General features: G+C 46.8%; 2 protein-coding genes across 5 annotated transcripts in view; one reads left to right on the top strand and one right to left on the bottom strand.

The window, feature by feature from the left end:
* Positions 1-8,381: 8,381 nt before the first annotated feature.
* On the bottom strand, positions 8,382-9,943 carry LOC122209021 (regulator of G protein signaling 9 binding protein). The gene has a single exon (XM_042920542.1). It carries the CDS (start codon positions 9,561-9,563, stop codon positions 8,856-8,858), a length of 708 nt encoding a protein of 235 aa, XP_042776476.1. The 5' UTR covers positions 9,564-9,943; the 3' UTR covers positions 8,382-8,855.
* Positions 9,944-10,629: 686 nt separating this feature from the next.
* The window catches only part of ANKRD27 (ankyrin repeat domain 27), a 54,023-nt gene continuing 42,894 nt past the window's right edge, over positions 10,630-21,758 (top strand). For all 4 annotated transcript variants that reach the window (XM_042918102.1, XM_042918103.1, XM_042918104.1 and 1 more), the window contains exons 1-2: positions 10,630-10,755; positions 21,298-21,429. In XM_042918102.1, the coding sequence (XP_042774036.1) occupies positions 21,328-21,429 (102 nt within the window). In that variant the 5' untranslated portion in view covers positions 10,630-10,755; positions 21,298-21,327. The remainder of the gene's footprint in view (positions 10,756-21,297; positions 21,430-21,758) is intronic.

Raw genomic sequence — 21,758 nt, forward strand, 5'->3', positions numbered from 1 at the left:
TATTGAGGGGGTAGACTTGATGTAATATGGTAATTGGTTGAATGCAGAGCAGGGGACAGGAAGGAGTTAAGGTCTAGCTTGGGAGATTGAAGTAATAGTTATTCAACCCTAGAGGCAGTAATTAATAGTGGTATTATTAAGCACCTACTGTGTGTGAGGCTCTGGGAATTTTGTAAGTATTCGCTGCGTAATCCTCACAAAACCTTCTAAGGTGGAAATAGCCGTTGCCATTTCACAGAAGAGAAACTATTCACGGAGGGGTTAAGTCTCTTAAGAAAGGACATGCTATTCTCTTCGCGGTAAAATAACACCATCGTTTTGTAGATAAAAATGTTAATTTGGGGGGCACCTGGGTGACTCAATCGGTTGAGTGTCTGACTCTCGATTTTGGCTCAGGTCATGGTCTCACGCTTTGTGGGATCGAGCCCCACATCAGGCTTTGCGCTGACAGTGCAGAGCCTGCTTGGGATTCTCTCTCTCTCTCTCTCTCTCTCTCTCTCTGCCCCTCCCCAGCTTGCTCACACTTGCTTGAGCTCTTTCTCTTTCTCTCTCAAAATAAATAAGTAAACTTTAAAAAAATGTTTATTTTGAGATCAGCTTGTTTTCCCAAAGGCTGCTTACTCCTAAGTGAGATGATCAAGTTCTACAGTACATAGCAAAGTGGCATCCTTGGGTTGGATCTTAACCAATGCAGAACAGGCTCCAGAACTGCATGCTGCCATTTTGGTCTTATTCAGGAGGCTCTGTGACAATGCAATACCAGTTTATGTATGTATCCACAGATCACATCCTATAACCTATTATCTGCGCTGTTCTAATGTTCTCTGCTCAGAGGAAAAATTACAGATCTATTAATCTACTGCTATTAACAAACGCCTCTGAAACTTTGTGGCTTAAAATGACAAACATTACCTCACAGTTTCTGTGGATCAGGAGTTTGAGAACATTTTAGCTGGGTGGTTCTGACTCAGTATCTCCCATGAGACTGTGGTCAGCCTATCAGCCGGGGCTTGACTGGGCCTGAGCGATCCATTTCCACAATGGCCCACTCATATCGCTATTGGCAGGAAGCTTCAGTTCCTCACCACACTGGCTTCTCCATTGAGCCACTTGAATGTCTTCGAAACTGGGCAGTTAACTTTCCCCAGAGAGAGTGACCCAAGAGAGAAGAAGGAGGAAGCCATGAATGCCTTTTATGATTTAGCCTCAGAAGTCACACTCCATTTCCAAGGTATCCTATTTTTACACTGGTCTGCTCTATTCAATGTGGGAGGGGACTACTCAAAAATACCAGGAGGCTGGAGATCATTGTGGGTCATCCTGGAGGCTGTAGTAACAGTGGACAAAAAATGAAACCATCTAAGCATTGGAAGAAAACAGGTAAATTCCTCTATAATCTTTGGGTCAAAATCTAGAAGCAGTAAGGGAAAAGATTGGTAACTTGACATATGCTTCTCTCCATATTTATAAACTTTATTATGACCAAAAACACTGTAAGAAAGTCTAAGATGGGGTGCCTGGGTAGCACAGTTGGTTAAGCATCTGAGTTCGGCTCAGGTCATGATCTCACAGTTAGTAAGTTCGAGCCCCACGTCGGACTCTGTGCTGACAGCTCAGAGCCTGGTGCCTGCTTCGGATTCTGTGTCTCCCTCTCTCTCTGCCCCTCCCCTGCTCACACTCTATTTCCCTCTCTCTCTCTCTCTCTCTCTCTCTCTCTCAAAAATAAACATTAAAAAAATTAAAAATGTCATTAAAAAAATAAAGTCTAAGACATAATAAAATGGAAAAATTATCTGTAATGTCTGTCACAAAGGATTAAGAGTTAGGAAAAAATGGAGAAGAAAAAACCTCTAATTATATAGAAAAATGGGCAAGAAAAAACAGTTTGGAGTAATTTAAGGTCACACATCCAGCAAGTGTTGGAAACTGTCTCCAAACCTATTGGCATGTTCTCAGAGTGTCCTGCCCAGCCCTGTCCTGCCAGGGGCATAATGCCAGCTGCTCCAGGCCTAACAGTAAGTGCCCACGGTCATTCCCTAGTAGCACCAGCAGTTACAATGGGCCACTTGGTCACGAGAGAGCGAGTCACTTTGTTTATGAGTCAGTTGCTTACTTCACAGTTCAGGACAGTTGACTCTTCATTCTGATGTTCTTCCAGTCCTCCCCAGCTTTATTTACAATGAAAAAATCCCTCATTGGATTTATTAGAACATGTGAAACCTTGAAAATAAATAAAAACTTTCCAAACATGTCCTGCCTCTTACCTATAGCTCCCTGTAGTCTTTTAGTTCACTATCAAGTTCAGCAAGCCCCAATTCACTTGAGTCATCCACTATTTATCAGGTTTTTCCGTTAAAAAGGGAAGCAAGGAAGAGAACTTTGGGGCTAGCCACGGAGAGATAATTTCAACTTGGACGGTCAACGGTAGCAGGAAAGCACATTCAGCCTTCCTAGAAGTCAAGGCATGTCACCAGCGTTAAACAAAACCCACCTGTGATTGACCAGTAACATCCTGTGTGCCACGAATCGCCAGATAAAAATTATTTCTCAAACTTTTTTTTTTTTTTGAGAAGGATTTTAAAAAGGTTCACAGCATTGTTTTCTCAAACATGAATGGATTCCGGGGCACCTGGGTGACTCGGTTGGTTACGCGTCTGACTTCATCTCAGGTCATGATCTCATGGTCTGTGAGTTTGAGCCCCGCGTCGGGCTCTATGCTGTCAGTTCAGAGCCTGGAGCCTGCTTCGGATTCCATCTCTCTCTCTCTCTCTCTGCCCCTCCCCCACTCACATTCTGTCTCTCAAAATATGAACAAACGTTAAAAAAATGAATGGATTCCATTTATGTGACATTCTGGAAAAGGCAAAACTGAAGGGACAGAAGTGAGATCAGTGGTTGCCAGAGCCTGGGGCTGAAGGAAAGGACTGACTAGTAAGGCATGGGGGGGGCCATGAAGACTGCCATCTTGCTGCTTGCGGTGGTGGTTACCTGATTGCACAGCTTTGTCAAAACCCAAAACTCATCTGAGAAGGGAGAATGTGACCATATTTAACTTGTACCTCAAAAAGTTTGGCTTTAAAAATTCATAGATTCCAACTTCCAGAGAAACCATCTGTACTTGACCTTTTTGTTACATACCTTTTCTCATTTTGACAAGTATATCTAAATTTGACTTTCAGATGGGTTTTTAGATTTCACCTGAGTTACAGAAAGTTAAATGTTTTCATATAGTTTGTTTTCATATAGCTTCTTTCCCCCAATTATCCAATTTCAGGACTTCTAAAGTAGTTTGATAAATAATAACAGCAGTGGCAGCCAACATTTATTGAGTCTTGTGCCCGGAGAAAGTCTTACCTTGATATCCTTATGAAGTATATATGCCTTATTATTACTCCCATTGCAAAGATTAAGTAAATTGAGGTAAGAGAGATTTAAGAACTTCAATGAGATCTGATCTGGACTCAGGTGTACTTTTTTCCATTGTTGGTACTTTTTTTTTTAACATTTATTTATTTTTGAGAGACAGAGACAGGGCATGAGTAGGGGAGAGGCAGAGAGAGGGGGAGACACAGAATCGGAAGCAGGCTCCACGCTCTGAGCTGTCTGCACAGAGCCCAACTCGGGACTCGAACTCACGAACCGTGAGATCATCACCTGAGCCGAAGTTGGACGCTCAACGAACTGAGCCACCCAGGCGCCCCCCACTGTTGGTACTCTTAACCTCAACGCTATAGTGTCTTGACACTGCAATTCAAAACATACTTGATTCCCTGGGGTAGGATTCCAAAAGAGTTTTGCTTTGTTTTTAGGGGGGAAGTTTCTGAAATTGTTTCTCACTGTAGTTTGAGACCCTAACTGTTAAGATTTATATTTTAATAACAACAATATGTTCCAGCAGATAAGAGCATTCAAAATTTTATTGTAAAAACAATATAACATTAAATTATTGAAAAAAAAACACCATTCATAATCCCAACACCTTCACGAATAGTTTCATTTTTATTTCCTTGCAGATTTTCTCTATATGCCTCACACATATGCCTAACGCGTCCATACGGACAGGGGACACTCACTTTGCTTTCTGGCAACAGCAAATGGACTCTTCAAAATCATTTCGACCAATGGGGGCTTTCATTTGGCTTCTTTACCTTTGTCACATCAGCCTAGGTTATAAACCTAAACGCCAACCAACAAGGATGGCCAAGAGCTCAGAGGAGTGCCGTGGAGTGCCAACTGTACAGAAGCAGTTGGAAAATTATAATTCTGGAGTATTTCTGCACATCTCTTTATATGTAATGAAATCTGTGAAGGGTAAGAATGTTGATCAGGGCATTCACTTCAAATGTGCATAAAAAAGATTAAGAATATATATATATTTTTAAAATCATAAAAGTTGATAGCTGAATCATTTGAGGGTGCCTATTTTTTTAAATACTCTTCTTAACGTTTATTCACCTTTTGAGAGGTGGAGACAGTGTGAGCAGGGCAGGGGTAGAGAGAGAGGGAGACACAGGATCGGAAGCAGGCTCCAGGCTCTGAGCTGTCAGCACTGAGCCCGATGTGGGGCTTGAACTCACGAACCGTGAGATCGTGACCTGAGCCGAAGTCAGACGCTTAACTGACTGAGCCACCCAAGCACCCCTTGAAGATTCCTTTAATGACTAAGTTATAAATGCTTCACATTACCTATTTTACTTAATTAACAATTTTCATTAGATCATCATTCAAACAGTTGACATGAAGCCTTTAATTCCACGTGGATCTGATGCCTCGTACAAAGCAACCCGTGCTGTGCTCACATTTCACATCAGGTGGCCAATGCAGTTACAGTGCTGAGGGCACCAGGTTACTACTTACAGAACAGGATTTTCCCAGCCTCCCTGATAAGTGACAGGGTTTCACATCTGTCACGTCGCAGAATCAGGTTAGGTGGCCTGACTGCTGGGTAAAACAAAGTGTTTAATATATAAATAACTAGGCTTTCTTGGACTCAGGCTTATAGTCGGAATTTAAATTCCGAATCTAATTTAAATAGTATACATAAGTAGCATTTACACGAATTTATTTTAAGTCCATCCACTAATCCTGATATGTACGAAAACAACAGTAAGCTCAGTTCATTCTGATTTTTAAAATGTCTAGGGAATTTTACCAACAGACTAATTTTAGAAAATAACCACCACACTGTGATATTTTGTTTCAATGTGTACCAGACCAACAACAACCCCAAATCCCCAAACAAAGTAACACTTTCTTGTTGAACTTCATTCTGTTAAATGTTTTAAACTCTGGGAGGGACCTTTGCCACAATCAGCCAGGACTCCCCCAATTTCTCCATTGAGGGAACTGAGGCACAGGGAGGTCAGCGACTTATCTGAGGTACTTGGAGAGAGAGGCAGAGCCCCTGCCCATCACAGCTGGTCTGGCCTTGAGGGAGGAGGCAGTCCCCAAAGGAAGACAGAGGCCAGTCCGAGGCAGTCCCCAAAGGAAGACAGAGGCCAGTCCTTCAGTTCTTTACTTAGGCTGACATACGGGCTCACACTTTGAGGCTCGCACCTTGAACAAGCATTCATTACAGAAAGGACAGGTGCATCTGAAAAGCTAACGGCACAGCTAAAAATGTATCCATGTGCAGGTTGCAAAGGAAAATGCAGCATTACCAGGATCCTCATGCAAACCCAAACTCTCTAACCAAAACTACTTGTCATTTGACATCATACATGTCTTACGTAGCTTACTGTAAACCTTGTAGGTAAACCTACTGTAAATCGTGCAGGTTATACTCTGAATTTTACTTGCCAAAAATATTTCCCTTGCAGCATTGAAAAGCCTAAGTTCTTAGAATACATAAGAATTTTCCAGGCATATTTTTTCTTTCCTACAAACATTCCTGTTTTTTTAAACTACTAACAATAGTTCAAAGTTTCTGTAAGTGCCATGACGTTCCATTTGTCTTTCTTCTCAGTCAGATAAAACTGTACTGTTTTCCCAAAAGAGAAGTCAGTGATATTTTCTCCTTACAGATATTTATCATAAACATTTAACTCTGGAAATAAAGATCTATCCTTTAACTTGTACCTGTAATTTGGGAAACTAGCTGTTTTTTGCCATAGTTTCTAGCACTGACCTCATCATGCATACCCTATATTAAACATCTTGAATTTGGGGTTTTTTTTCCCCTACGCTTGTATCATGGTATGAAATACCAAATGTTTTTAGAAAATTAATGACTTTGATATCATACATCTAAATTGAATCAGGCTTCTATCAGAAAGCGATGCCTTGCATTATATACATAGAAACGAGAGCAGAGAGCTATAGTGAGAGCAGCCTATAGCTCAAACAGAAAGTGATTTTGCTTGCCTCACATAGCAAAAGTTCTAGTAGGCAATGTTTTAACTCCAAATAATACCAAATATTCCTAATGCTTAAAACTTCCAAACTCAGAATTGTTTAGGCTAACAGGTCCATTCAGCTTTTTTGTGTGTGCAGATGCAACATTTAATCACTGATTTCAGTGAGCAGAGGACTCTCGGAATTAGGTACATATCTGATTGCACATATAATTAAATACCCAAGGATCTGCCAAGTGAAAGGCCCACAGACCATGGCAAGAACAAAGAAATGGGTCCTAGTTGCTTTCTATGGATTACACAACGTCTGATGGATTTTGTTCTCCAATAGGTTCTGCCGAACAGTTTTTTTTGTTGTTGTCATGAAGCAAAACAGTTTGGTGAGAACAGACGAGTTACTGTATTAGAAACAGAAGAATATACTTAGGGCATGGTTTTAAAGGATATTTTCCAACATTGGGTCACAGAATGCCCCAGCCTCCTCTTGTCTGGGAGAACTGAGAGTTTGGGGAAGGTAATAGAGATTCCATGTTGCCTGTGTGTATGGGAGTACTTAGGGAACTTTTTGGGTTGTCTCTGAAGGTACCCTGAACCTTCAGATGCAAAAGAATTTGAGCTGGCCCCTATTCAGATGAGGCAGAAGGTGTTCCTTTTATTAGCTAAGGTCATAAAACTTTTAATCGGCTTAAGACCTCGTGGGTGTTTTAAAACCATTATCACAGACACGCACGCAAACAGATCCCATGCTTTCACCGTGAGGTGCTGGAATCTGTGTGCTCAGGAAGGGTGGGAGGAAGTTGGGCTGGGAGGCTGGCCCTTAGGACCGCCAAGGCTGCAATACTTGTATCTGCCCCTGCTCCTTGGCCCTCCAAGCTGTCCTTGTGAAACTGTCAATTCCCTTCTCTGGTCCCCTTTCCCACCTTTAGGGTACAAAAGAAAAAAAAAAATCCTTGTCAGTTTTCAGCCAAACCAAAGCCTTGGGTTTTATTCCAAATTACCCTTGGAGAGTTAAATGCGTGCGTTTTCTCAGCCTTATTTCCCCAACGATGTTCTCTCTGCACCACAGGCAGAGGTGGTGGCACTGCTCAGGTAAATTCCAGCCTGGGTCCCAGGGTTTTCCACATTCTTTATTGAGCGAAAGAAGCAGGGGCCACTCAGCTTCGTTCTGGTAGTTTATGCTATAACCTGCCTTTGAGAAGGTCTATTTTAATAATAGATGTAGATTTACTAACTTAAACATGTAAGTAAAGACCACTATGTTTGACTCATTGGCACGTATGGATTCGTGGCCAAATGTCCTTTACCAAAAAACCCAGCTTTGATAAGACAGAACAATGTTATATGGTTTTTCTTTCAAATGGTTATTGTTTTTAAAAAGCTGCTGAAATTCTGAGCCGAAGCTTTTGCATTCTAACCCAGTCTCAGGGCTAACTGGCTCAAACTGACATGAGACAGTGAGGTTTTCCCTCTCAGGGTCAGTGTGAGGGTCAGGGAGCTGTGCAGCTTCCTCCAGAGCCAGCTCTCCTACTGGCTAGCAGGCAAATTCCAAGGGATAGATAGGATTAAGGGCTCCAAAGAGGATTCTGCAGCCCTCCCCCAAAGGAGGATCAAACACTGGTCTAGTTTTGGAACAAAAAATAAACCCCAGCAAAGGAGAAAGTGCGTCTTTAAACAGCATGTGTCCCTTCCCAAAGCTCGTGCCCCTTCCAGGCTGGCTGGGGAGAGCCCTTTTTAATAGGCAAGTGTGTGCAATGGATCCAAGCATGGGAGGGCAGGCTTGACATGCCTTCTCTGGTTTCCTAAGTAGGGTCATAACTTGCGGGGGAGGTCAGCATCCCAAACCTCTTCCCGCTGCTTTTGGTAACTAATGGATAAACTCTGCCAAGAAGCTCAATCGTGCACCATAGAGATAGCACTTTGCATGAATGTCTCTGCACACTCTCCTAAACTTAGGCCCCAAAGGATTAAGGTAATAAAACCTGCTTACATCTTCTTACAGTTTTGTCCAGGAAACAAAGTCACCACCCACACAGAGCAAAACAACCCCGCCCCCACTCATTTCACCTCACCCCCCTTTCAAACTGCCCCCCGCGCGGACAGTGGGAATCGCTGGTAGAGGTGGGGTAATCCGACTCAGACTCCGTTGTAAACGCGCCCCAGCTGCACAAGCGGTAACCCATTAACTTGGAATCTAGGGTCACTGTGGACGGTTTTCTATTAATAGGGGATAAAGCTGCTGCATACATTAGCGGTAATGCCCTGGCCGCCCGCGCAAAATTAACTCCTCACAGGCCAGCACCAGGCAACCATGTTCTGCCCAGGCAGATGTGTTCACACACACACACACACACACACACACACACACACACACACACACACGGCTTTAGAACCCCTTCCCTTAAACATGCCAGATCCCACTCCCATCCAGAGTGCAGGCAGTGGCAGTCGTTCCTGAAGGATGTCTTCGGGCAGGGAGCGGCGGCGGGTAGAGTCTTCTGTCGGTCAGCTCAGCTTCGCCACGCAGATGGCCAGGGCCACGGCCGCCAGCAGCACGGCGCTGAAAACGGTGGCGGCCAGGGCCTTGCTCACGTCGCAAGGCCCGGTGCGCTCCTGTACAGACACGACGCCCACCGAAGAGGCGCCGACGCTGGACAGGAGCTCGGCGCCCGCCGTTTGGCGGGCCTGCACGGTCCAGCGGGGCACGTTGACCTTCATCTCCATGTCGTTGACCATCTCGCTCACCTGAAGGATCTCCCGCTCCAGCTCGCGCAGGTCGTTCACGTCGAAGTCGCGCTCCGCCTCGTGCCGCAGGCTGCGGGCGCTCAGGGCGCGCGCCGCTACGCCCGCGGAGCCGCCCGCTACGCCGGTGCGCACCAGCGGCCGCCGCGGCGCGTGCAGCGGGAACGCGGTGCCCAGGGCCAGCGCACGCCGCATGTCGGCTTCCAGCAGGTCCAGGCAGCCGGAGAAAGCCACCCAGAGGCGCTCGAACTCCGCGCGCTCCTCGGCGCCCAGGCCCCGGTCGCGTAGCGCGGCCGTCAGCCGGGCGCGGATGGCCACCGCCAGCTCCTGCGCCTTCTGGCGCGTCTTCTGCAACTCCTCACGCAGGTTCTGCGAGTCTGCCGAGCCGCCGACGGTCAGCACCAGGTGGTGGTAGCATGCGGTCGTCTTGTTGAGAGCGTCCAGCAGCGCCTTGCACTCCTCCCTTGCCATGGCGGTGCGCTCGGGCGCAGCCCGGCCGCCCACACCCCTCTTCGCCCCCAAGCTCTCAGCGCGGCAGGACGCGGCCGGCCACGAGGGCAGCCTGGGGCCGGGCGGTCCGCGCGCTTCTCATGGCCCGAGACAAGCTCGGCGCTGCCGCTGTAGACAGAACCTCTCCAGCCCCACGACGTGCGCCTCCGCGGACCGGACGCAGAGACAGAGCCCCGTTAGCTATCTCTCATCCCCTCGTCCATCATTTCCTGATGCACTCCACACTCCAAGTCACACGCCGAGTCTCTGCACCGCCCTCGCCTCCACGATGGTCCTCTGCGAAGCCCGGGTTGCGGTCCCCATCCTTCTCCCGTGCCGTCGCCAGCGCTAGCGGCCGCCGAGCCGCGCGCGGCGCCTTAGCCACAGCCAAGGGCTGCGGGGTCGGGTTTCTTAGGATCCGCCCACCCCCGCCCTACCTCGCGGAGCGCTTGCAACCCTTGGATCTGGGATAGGCGGGGCCCCGCGCGGGGAGGTCACGTGTAGGTCCCCCATCTCCCCCTCCTCTGCACCCCATTACAGATTTGGAGACTAGCCCTCGGGAGTTCCAACCCTCCAGTATCGTAAAGATGGGGAAACCGAGGCACAGGTAAAAGGGAGCCTAAATCACGCGACGTCCGTACAAGTGGGGGAACCAGAACCCAGGGACCCTAATTCCTAGACCCCTTCATTGACATAGTGGTGTCCCTTGTAGGACAGGAGGACTTCGTCCTCCGAAGCTAGCAGTAAAGGGTGATCCACAGGGCGGGACGACTCCCTGATGCTCCTTATCCAGATCCCGCCCGCTTTCTAGGGACCAAGCTTGGACCCCACCTCTAGTGTCTGATCAGCTTTCGGCCCCGCCCCCTCCCGTTCCGGGCACGCGCAGTCCGCGGCTCCAGGCTGGTCCCGCCTGAGTAGGAAGCGCTGTGCACCGCCTGAGCCCCACCCCGGCTGGGCGGGCTCAGTGATTGCTCTGTGCACACGTCACTCTGGGTAAGGGCTGTCGCTCATTGGCCTGACCAGGTGTGGCTCCGCCCAACGGCGGAGTAAAGGGGTGGGCGGTGGAGCTGAAGTGCTGCGCTGGGGTGGTGGGCACCGAGGTCCGAGTCGAGGGCCCGGGAGGTGTCGCCGCCGCTCCTGGAAGGGCAGGGAGTGAAACTATGTAGCCTTTTAAGTAAGTGTCCTCCCTCTTGTCTCCTTCCGCGCCTCCCTTCCTCCGCGACGGCTGCGCCTCGGGGCCTAGTGGCCGGGCGGGGCCCCAGAGCTGGAAGGGGGAGGGGCTCTTTTCTCACCGCCGCGGGAGCCCCGCGGCGCCCCACGCTGGGCTGGCTGCCCCTGGACGGCCACCCCAAGACCCCAGTCCCTCGCTAGCTGGGCCGCCCGCCCGCGCTCTCCGGGTCCGATCGGCAGCCGGGCTCTCTCTGCCCTTCGTGTGCGGAGTGGGGGATGGCGAAGAATGCGCCCTCTGATCCCCATGACTACGGGACGGGTCAGCGGGTGCGGGGGCTGTGAGCTCGGACTTGGGGGCAGTGGGCGGGGCCGTCGCCCCAGCGCTGAGTGGCCTCGGTGGTTTGCTGACTGCCTGACTCGGCGGCTGGAGGGGGAGGATGTGGGTGGGGGTCCGGAGCCTCTGGCCTTGTGGTCCCGGGGGAGTTGGGGGGGGGGTGGTGAAGGCGCAGGGAAGGAGGAGGGAATCCCTGTCAGTCAGTCGTCTTTCGTCCTGCTGGGTAAAATTTACTCCAGGAAAACTTAAGCACCAAGAGATGTTCCAGATTCTGGGTCTGTTCAGTTCTTTTCGTTGAACGTAGACTACTGTGGGCTCTTGAGCCAGGCATGGCCCCTGGAGATGTTGGGGACTTGGGCACTGGAAACCGAAGCCTGTGCTGGGCCATCACGGAGCAAGTGACCCGTCTTCCTTGAGAATTTAGGACATACAGGGAGGGAGGGGCTGGCGAGACTGGAGGGACTACTACATCGCATGTTTGCATGCGAACTGGCGTTTTCCAAGTTTATGGGTTTCGTGGGGGAGAGTACCCTATTTTGATTAGCGCAAGCCTCCCGCCAGCCCCAGAGAAGAGCAGGGAATCTTGGTGAGATATTAGCGTTTTGAGTCTGCCTCCCCCAGCATGGTATTGAGGCAGTCCAGAGGATCCAGAGCGCTTCACCCCAGGGTTCCCTCTCCCTGAGCTCTCTGTCCTTTTATCTATTGATTTGGGGCCATTTGGGGCCAGGGCTTGGATGATCCAGGCCGTGGCCATTCTCTGCTGTGTGGCTCTTAGCCGCCCACTGGCCACATGGGGCCATGGCAAGGGAAGAGTAGTTTTCAAGACAAAATGGACAGGAGGGAGAACCCATCACTTTGGGGAGCTTTGGGGACAGTGGAGGGGGAGGTGAGGCTACTGAGATCGGTGGAAGGCCAGAATGAGAGGTCCTTAATGCCAGGTGGAGAAATTGAGAGTTCGTCTAGTAGGGAGTTCAAGTACGTAAGTCCTTGAAGAATATAGTAGCCCTCTTTAATCTGTGGGGGATGTTTTCCAAGACCCTTAATGGATGCCAGAAACTTTGGATAGTACCCAATCCTATACCTACATACCTATGATGAGTTTAATATATAAATTAGGCACAGTAAGAGATTAACAAAAATAATAAAATAGAACACTTATTCATGAGGCACTGTGATAAAAGTTATGTAAATGTGGTCTCTCTCAAAATATCTTATGGTACCGTACTCACTCTTCCTGTGATGATGTGAGATGATAAAATGCCCACGTGATGAAATGAAGTGAGGGGACCCGATACGGGTTATTATGATACTGTGTTAGCTACTGTTGACTTTCTGACCGTACGTCAGAAGGAGGATCTTCTGTTTCCGGACTCCAGTTGACCATGGGGAACCAAAACTGGAAGATGAAACTGATGGTAAGGGGGACTACTGTACCATACAGACCTCAGTGTTGCAAAGACCACTTTGTTATCTTTTCATGTGGACCAGTATGAGTAAGGTCAGGAGGCAGAAGCCCCTGAGGGAGAAGTGCAGGATGGGAGCAGGGACAGACACTTGTGACTAGCCCCAGCGACAGGAAAGCAGTCGGGGCTCTGACGTGGAGAAGCTACCGGGGTGAGCTCTCTTGACTTTGGCTTGCCATCTGAAATCTTCCTGCCTGGCATCATTGCCGGGAGAGCAAGCAGTAGTGTCTGCAGTCAAGGTCTTCTTGATTGTGTCTCCTTGTGGCTCTTGGACTGCATTGCCCTCGTGAGGGCAACCGCTGGGTCTGTGCACCGTTAGTGTTTCTGTGGGGGCTCTCCCTCCATTTGTGAATTGTCAGAATTAGATTGGTGGCCAGTAACTTAATCCTCTCCTAGAGGAGCAGAGGAATGTGGCCATGTGATGATAGATACCAGACCTCGAAAGGATTCAGACCCAAATCCAGACCTTCTACGTCTGCGAGACACCGAGACGCGGCCCTCGGAACTCCCGCCTTTCTGCTCAGGATTCTGGCGGGAGTTGGGTGCTGGTGCCTCCTCCGGTAACTTCTGGAGCGGGGTGATGGAGTGGTGTTCTGAGGGGCGGTTGTGCTCCTCCGAACTCTCCTGCTTAGTGGTCACACCCCTCTTCCAGCTCTGAGGCCTTCTCTCCCTGTGTGGCCCTCCACATTCCAGCTGTCACTGCGTATGGCCAGCTCTGAGCACAGTTTGTTTGTGGCTTTTTGCCAGTGCCTGCATAGCTGCCTGGGGCCAGCTCCTCACCCTCCCCTGGATATGGGCAGTAGATTTTCAGCTCCTATGAGAGATGACGCCTCCCGGGGAGCTTGAGCTTCCTCTAACACCCCGCTATCATTTTGTTCAAGTGGACGACACAGATACAGCATGCCTACGGAGAGCCAGCTGGCCACAAACAGGCTGGAAGCTTTGAAGGAGAGCTTTGAGAAAAGTATAGATAGGATCCACAGATGTTACAGGCCGGAAGGACATAAGTGACTGTAATGCCATACGTTACACCATCCAGCTGCTTCCATTTGCTATTAAATATAGATGAATTAGAAAGTTTTGCCCTTTTGCCTTTCCCTTCTGAATCACAGATGAAACTAGTTGGAGAATGTTGCTCATCATTTGGAAAATATGCCTGATCAAGACCTTTGGTGAGGGCCCTGTAAGGGTGGGAGCAGCCAGAGCAGTGACATTTCAGCCGGGAGTTTATCTCTGGGAGGCACAGACATTCCCGTGTTGGATTCTGCTGAGCGAAGCTGCACGCTGTCATCAGATGGTCCCTGACCACCCATCCTCATCTAGGCTGATGGGACGGTTGAAGACCACAAAACCACAAGTGTGCACACCACGTCTTGAAATGTCCGGTGGTAGTTTGAGACCTTGCCTGGCTCTCCTGTTCATAGGGTCACCTCAGATAACTCATGTTCAGGGGTATTTGTTATCTGTGACTAATTTCACATTGGAATTGCTGTCAATCCCATCATTTGAGCTTTGTCAGGGACAGAATTTTTTTTTCTTAAAGGAGTTTTATAAGAGGATTTACTCCTCTTTCCAGTTTTATGAGGAAGAATCCATTTACTTTGCATGTTATTTTAAAATCTAAAGCTAATTCTTACAAGTAAACTTGTTCAGGATGTTAACCTACTTTAAGTATTTACCTCTGTATGAGAATTCCATTCTGGCATTAAGCACCAGACTGCATCAGATTATTATATGTTTTTAACACTGGGACGAAAAGGTGGACAACAGTTCTGGACAGAGCTCTTGGAATCCTTACTCCTGGACAGAGGGTTCAGTCCTTGGCAACCAGGAGGAATGATGTCCAAGAGAAAACAGATGACTTGGGACTGAAACACAGCAAGCTCTGTCCCATTCACCAGCAATGCTTGTTCAGTCTTGTGTGTTTCGTGCATTTGAATGGAATGTTTTTCTTTTTATAAATGTTTTTTTCATTTTATTTCTTTTTAGAGAGAGAGAACACACAAGTGGGAGAGGGGCAGAGGGGAGAGAGAGAGAGAGAGAGAGAGAGAGAGAGAGAGAGAGAATCTCAGGTAGGCTCCATGCTCAGCACAGAGCCCAACATGGGGCTCGATCCTACGATGTTGGGATCATGACCTAAGCCGAAATCAAAGTTGGACGCTTAACCGACTGAGCCACCCAGGTGCCCCTGAATGGAATGTTTTGATGTGGCCTTCAGGGGCCTTCCTTTACCTTGCTGCCCCTCTCTGACTGGCATTATTTGGATTCTTGTATTTTCCTGGACTCACTCATCTGTCAAGAGAAGTTTACTCTTGGGTTTCTGTTCCTGCTTCCCAAACCCTTGTCTTACTCTGGTCCTTGCCAGGGAGGCCTTCTCTGCTCCCCACCCCACCCCCTTTCTTTGCTTCTCCCTTCTCTTGTCTGGTCCTTACCTGCCGCAGCGCTGCTCTGGGTTGGTTTTACTCTGCTGATACACATTCCTTGCCTCCCAGCCAGGTAGTCACTTCCTCCATCAGAGTTTGCCCTTGTCGCCTCCATCTTGGGCGTCGAGGTGTGGACGCTGAGCCGGCACCTTGTCTGAGAAGCAGGAGTGTCCCTTCCCAGCTTCATTCTGCCCGTATCTCATCCTGTCTCTCATGCGGTTTCTGTCCAAGGGGTGTTTACTTTTGCACTCTGCTGCGTAGAACCAATTGTGTCAGAAACCAGGAAGAATTTTTGTTTTCTTGTGACTCTGTCCCAGCAAAGTCACATTATCCAGTGGTTCCGGACTCGTAAAAGGATTATTTGGACTCCGGTAATAATTGAATTCAACAATTCAGATACCTGAATTGTTCAGGTATCTGAATTGTTGCAGAGCTGTCTCTGGGGTCCAGGAAGGGATTATATGTAGCCTTTTTCATGCTAGGCTCTTCCCCTAAGGGGATTTGCAGGGAACTCAGGCAGTCCCCAGGGTGGGGCTGTCCCCTGAGGCAGTCCCCAGGAGGGCCTGTAGCAGAGACTGTTCTGGCTGGACCAGACCGGGGGAGTTCAGTGTAGGGCCTGTGTGGCTGTCTGTCATGGTGACTTTTCCTTTGGGGGAATCTGTGCATCTGTGACTCATGAAATAACCCTTAATCCAGCTTATTTATTTTACACGATGAGTGTAGTTGTTGAAGGGGTGCATGTTAGAATAAATTCTGACATGGGTGTAACCTCGAATGGGCCAAATGTGCCTCAATTTCTTCATCTGCAGCATATGGGGGCTAATGATACCAACAGTTGTTTTGAGCATTAATTATAGTTAGTTACCTATAGTTATTATGAACATTAAAATGGGATGAAGGTACATAGACGTTATCACAGTGCCTGAACGAAAGAGGCTTTCAAATAGTTGTTTTTGTTTTTTAATGTTTGTTTATTTTTGAGAACGTGCAGGCAGGGGAGGGACAGAGAGAAGGAGACAGAGGATCTGAAGCGGGCTCTGTGCTGACAGCAGAGAGCCCGATGTGGGGCTCACACTCATGAACTGCGAGATCATGCCCTGAGCCAAAGTCACTCAACCTACAGAGCCCCGCAAGTGCCCCATCAAATAGTTGCTATTTTTATCATTAGCTGAAACTGATAGAATTCATAATGTATGTACTTATGTCAACTGTCCTGGTATTTTCCCAAGAAGGCATTTTGGAATATTGTTATATAGTAAGAAAGTAATTCAGTTTTTCACTCCTATTTCATTCATCTTATTGTATCAGGGGTAAGTTACTTGATGTTCTTTGATAGTTGCTAATTTTCCCTTTTCAGTGAAGGGGTCTCAGGCTCGGGTTCAGAGTGTTTGGCAGGTAGTGGTATTTAGCAAGGTTTTAACGTCAATTGTTTTTATAATTTTTAAGATTACATATTTTATAGGAGTGATACTGTTTTTATATTTAAAGTTGTAATAAGGGTTCTTTTTAAAATAAATTTTAGAGGCACGTAGGTGGCTCATTTAAGCGTCCAAGTCTTGATTTTGCTCGGGTCGTGATCTCACTGTTAGTGGGATCGAGCCCCACATCGGGCTCTATGCCAACAGCAAGGAGCCTGCTTTGGATTCTCTCGCCTCTCTCTGCTCCTTCCCTGCTTGTGCTTTTCTCTTTCTCTCTCAAAATAAATAAATAAACTTAATAAAAATAAAATAAAAAAATTTTTTAAACGTTTATTTATTATTAAGAGACAGAGAGAGACAGAACATGAGCATTGGAGGGGCAAAGAGAGGAGGAGACACAGAATCCAAAGCAGGCTCCAGGCTCTGAGCTGTCAGCACAGAGCCCGACGCGGGGCTCAAACTCACAAACCACGAGATCATGACCTGAGCTGAAGTCAGACGCTCAACCGACTGAGCCACCCAGGCGCCCCTAAATAAAATAAAATTTAAAAGACTGTAGGTGTTTAAAGGAATATGTCAAAGATTAGCAGTAGAGTCATTGTGTATAATTATGCAGATTATTTACTACACAGGTGCCCTGCCTAGGGGTGGGAGATATTGGCAAACTGGGGCTGATAAATAGCCTGTGAGCTACTTACCAAGCCATGTGCCGTGGCATAGGACTGTACCCACTGGGAGGATGGGGTCCCTTTTTCTGATTCTCACAAACACACCATATGGGCCAGCAGTAAGTGGTGGTATACTGGTATGCAGTATGGCAAAAATACTGAAAGCGGCATGTAAATGGGAATCCTGCAAGACAGGTGTTTATATTTATTGCACTGCCTGAGATGGAGGCTCAGATTCTTTTTCTGTGCCCATTTTTCATATTCCTCTCTGATAGCTCAGGGACACCACACGGATGTATGGTAAATGGAGTAGACAGGGGCAATGGAAGCTCCATTCACAACAGGAGAAAATCTATACAGAATATACAAATAATGTTTAATAAACGTTGTATACAATCTATGATTTTTATGGAGAAAATTTAATTGGAGGACATAGAAGAAGAGATACAGGGAAAGACATACCATGTCCATGGATGATGAGATTCATTATCATAAAGATGTTGACTTTCCAGTCCATAAATTTAGTGCATTTCTAATAAAAATCCCAAGAGGATTTTTCATGGAATTGATGAACTGATTTTAATTTATATGATATTGCAAAAAGTTAAGAAGAACCAGACAATTTTGGAGAACAAGGAGGGAGGCCTTTATGAGACAGCAAGGCTTATTATGAAGCTATAGTCATGTAAAACAATGTGGTGTAGCCCTACTCTGTCCAGTATAATAGCCACTAGCCATATGTGGCTATGGAGCACTTGAATGTGGCTAATATGAATTGAAAAGTGAATGTAAAGTACACACCAAATTTTGAAGATTTAGTAAGAGTAAAAAAGAATGTAAAATGTGTCATTAATAGTTTTAAAAATTGACCACATGTTGAAAATATAATATTTTGGATATATTAGGATAAATATATTATTAAAATTAATTTCACCTTATATTAAAAAAATTTTTAATATTTATTTTTGAGAGAGGGAGAGAGAGAGTGAAAGCAGGGGAGGAGCAGAGAGAGAGACACAGAATCCAAAACAGACAACAGGCTCTGGGCTGTCAGCACAGAGCCCGATGTGGGGCTTGAACCCACGAACCGCGAGATCATGACCTGAGCCAAAGTTGGATGCTTAACTGACTAAGCCACCCAGGTGCCCCTCACCTGTTTCTTTAAAAAAAAAAATTAAAAAAAAATTTTTTAATGTTTATTTTTGAGAGAGAGAGAGCAAGCAGGGGAGGGGCAGAGAGAGAGGGAGACACAGAATCCAAAGCAGGCTCCAGGCTCTGAGCCGTGAACATGGAGCCCAGTGTGGGGCCCGAATTCATGAACTGTGAGATCATGACAAGAACAAAAGTCAGATGCTTAACCCACTGAGCCACCTAGGCGCCCTGAAAAAGTAAATTTTTTTTAACGTTTATTCATTTTTGAGAGAGAGAGAGAAAGAGAGAGAGAGAGACAGAACGCGAGAGGGGGAGGGCAGAGAGGGAGACACAGAATTGGAAGCAGGCTTCAGGCTCTGAGCTGTCAGCACAGCTGGAATATAGCAAAGGTAGCATTATTGGCCAGTGTGAAAGTGATCGACTATTCAAAAAAGCATGATGGGACAGTTGGCTTATGCTATGGACTGAATTTTTGTGCCCCCACCCCGCCATTCATATGTTGAAATCCTAATCCTTGATGTGATGGTATTTGGGGGTCAGGCGTTGAGATTCATAGGGGTTAGATTAGGTCATGGGGCCCTCGTGATGGAGTGAACAGTCTTGTAAAAAGAGGAAAAGACAGGAGAACTCTTGCCATGTGAGGACCCAGCGAGGTGGTGGCAGTCTACAAACTAGGAAGTGGGTCATCAAGAACCAAATCTGCCAGGACCTTGTTCTTGGGCTTCCAGCCTCCAGAACTATGAGAAGTAAATTTAAGCCGCCCAGTCTGTACTTTTTGTGTTAGTAGCCCAAACAGCCCAAGATAGCTTACCATATAGGAAAGAAATTAAATTAGATGCCTAACTTATAGTATATATAAAAACGAAGATTCTTAGGAATTATAGTGATTATATTTATGGTTTTGGAGTTGAAAGGATATGATTTCAAGTAGTCTGTGTTGCATAGTAAACCAGCCCAAAACTTAGTGGCTTAAAACTGCCACGATTTATCATTTCCTACTATTCATGGGGTGGCAGGCTGCTTCTTCTGCTAGTCTTGCCTGGACTCACATGGCTGGTGGGTGGGCTGGCTGGCTGTACTCACTGGACCACATGGGCCTCTCTTCCCCTCATGGTCCTTCATCCCACGGGCTTCTTCTTCTTCTTCTTTTTTTAATTTTTAAAATGTTTTTATTTATTTTTGAGAGAGGCAGAGCATGAATGGGAGAGGGGCAGAGAGAGAGAAGGAGACACAGAATCTGAAGCAGACTCCAGGCTCCGAGCTGTCTGCACAGACCCTGACACAGGGCTCGAACCCACAAACCGTGAGATCATGATCTTAGCCAAAGTCAGATGTTTAACCGACTGAGCCACCCAGGCGCCCCTCACAGGCTTCTTCATAGCGTGGTGGTCTTAGGGTGCCAAGAGAAAGGGTGTGGAATCTGCAGTCTCTTGCGGCTGACACTCTAAAATCCCAGAGCATCACTTCTGTCTGTTGGTTGGCTAACACAGTCACAGGGCTGGCTCAGATTCACAGGGGTGGGGAGGTAGACTCCACCTTCTGAAAGGGAGAATGAAGTCACTTTGCAGAAAGGTACTCCAGATGATAGGATTTCCTAAGATCCACAAGGCACTGACCATTAAGGCAAGGGTTGACAGGTTCAGCCACATTAACATCAAACACTTCTATTTCTGAAAACATCCATTTGAAAAAATGAGGAGACAGGTCACAGATCGGGAGAAGATATTTGCAAGACCTTTTAGTATCCAGATGCATAAAGAACTATAAATGGTAAGAAAAAGGCCAACAACCCATGTAAAAAGTGGGCGAAAGACGTGATAAGGCAATTTATAGAACATAAGGAAATGACTTTCAATTTGTTTTTCTTTTTCTTTTTTTGTTTAAGTGTATTTAGAGAGACAGCGTGGGCAGGGAAGGGGCAGAGAGAGAGGGAGAGAGAGAATCCCAAGCAGGCGCTGCACTGTCAGCGCAGAGCCCGATGTGGGGCTTGAGCCCATGAACGGCGAGGTCATGACTGGAGCGAAAACCCAGAGTCAGACGCTCAACCAACTGAGCCACTCAGGAGTCCCAATGTTCAATTTCATTAGAGAAATGAAAATTAAAAACAGCAAAATACTATTTTATACTCCCAGACTGGCAGAAATGAGATAATTGGATAATACTAAAAAGGGTTGGCTAGGATGTGGTGTGAGGGAGGGGTGCACCCATGCTCTTTTCATGGAAGTAGAAAGCAGGTGGGTGTACCCTAGACTGCCTCTCCTAGGGACGTTCCCACATATGTGCTCAGGCTATACACATAAGGGCATAAGCGAGTTATTCCAGCATGGTTTGTAATCCCGAAAATGTGGATGCAATATACAGGATATCAGATAAATAAATTGTGTCACGTTCCCTTAAAAGAATACTAGACATCAGAAGTTAGTGAAGGAACGTCTGATCTGTATGGATCAGCATAGCTAGGATTTGAAAACTTGTTGATTGGAAGAGGCGTGTTCCAGGATACTTGCAGCGTGAAGCCAAGTATGGAAATTCTGAAGCTCCTAAAAGAATATTTTATATTACTTATGAATGCACGCGTTTTAAAAGGAATAGAAACGTGAACAAGAATAGTGGTTGGTTCTGAAAGAGGAGGAGGGAATGGGATCAGAGGGGCATAGGGGGATTCCAGTCTATTCTGATAGGCTTCTTAAAAGAAACTCTGAGGCAAATACGCAAAGTGTTAAATTTGGTAACCCGGGGTGGCAGGTTTCCATTGTTCCTGTAGGCTTAAAGTATTTCATTCAAAATACACACATATATTTAAAATGTCATAATTTTGGTCACAGAGGATGTTCTAAAAATAGCCATTTTTATTTTTTTCAATGATTTGGAGCTTAAGATTTTCAGGATGTAATGTATACAGTTAGCCAGTAAAACAACTCATCTTAGAATTGGTGGGTTATCTTTGATATTTCCTGATGGGGTGTTAAGTCTGTAGAGTAGAATAATACATGTCAGAGATGCTTTTTAGAAGTTGCCAGAACAGGACTTTTCTGTGTTATATAAATCTGAAAGTGGTCATTTACTGCTTTTTCTTTCCTTGTCCCAGGAGACGGTCTCTGCCCCATCTGAAGTCCATATGGCTCTATATGACGAAGATCTCCTGAAAAATCCTTTCTATCTGGCTCTTCAGAAGTGGCGTCCTGACTTATGCAACAAGGTGGCCCAAATCCATGGCATTGTAAGTGCCTCAAGCCTGAGGGTCATCCTTCACTGTTAGGCGTGGACCAGGCAGCGCCAACGAGGCCAGACATACTGTCGAATTTGGTTAAGCATAGAGGGAGTCAGTTACAAACTTGCTCAGTATAACAAGCCCCTGGCCACGCTCAGTATGTGAACAAACAGAGAGGGACCACCACGAGCTGCCTCCTCCAGGAAGCCTCCTGGTGTTGCACCAGCCTCGGGTGTAATCCTTTCTCTGATGACATTATTGACAGCCCCTGATGACGTTGATCTCATGGTATTCACCTCTGTTTCTCTTGTCTCCATGTTGACCATGAGGGCCTCTGG

Source organism: Panthera leo, chromosome E2 (assembly GCF_018350215.1).
Source record: "Panthera leo isolate Ple1 chromosome E2, P.leo_Ple1_pat1.1, whole genome shotgun sequence".
Classification (NCBI taxonomy): Eukaryota; Metazoa; Chordata; class Mammalia; order Carnivora; family Felidae; genus Panthera; species Panthera leo.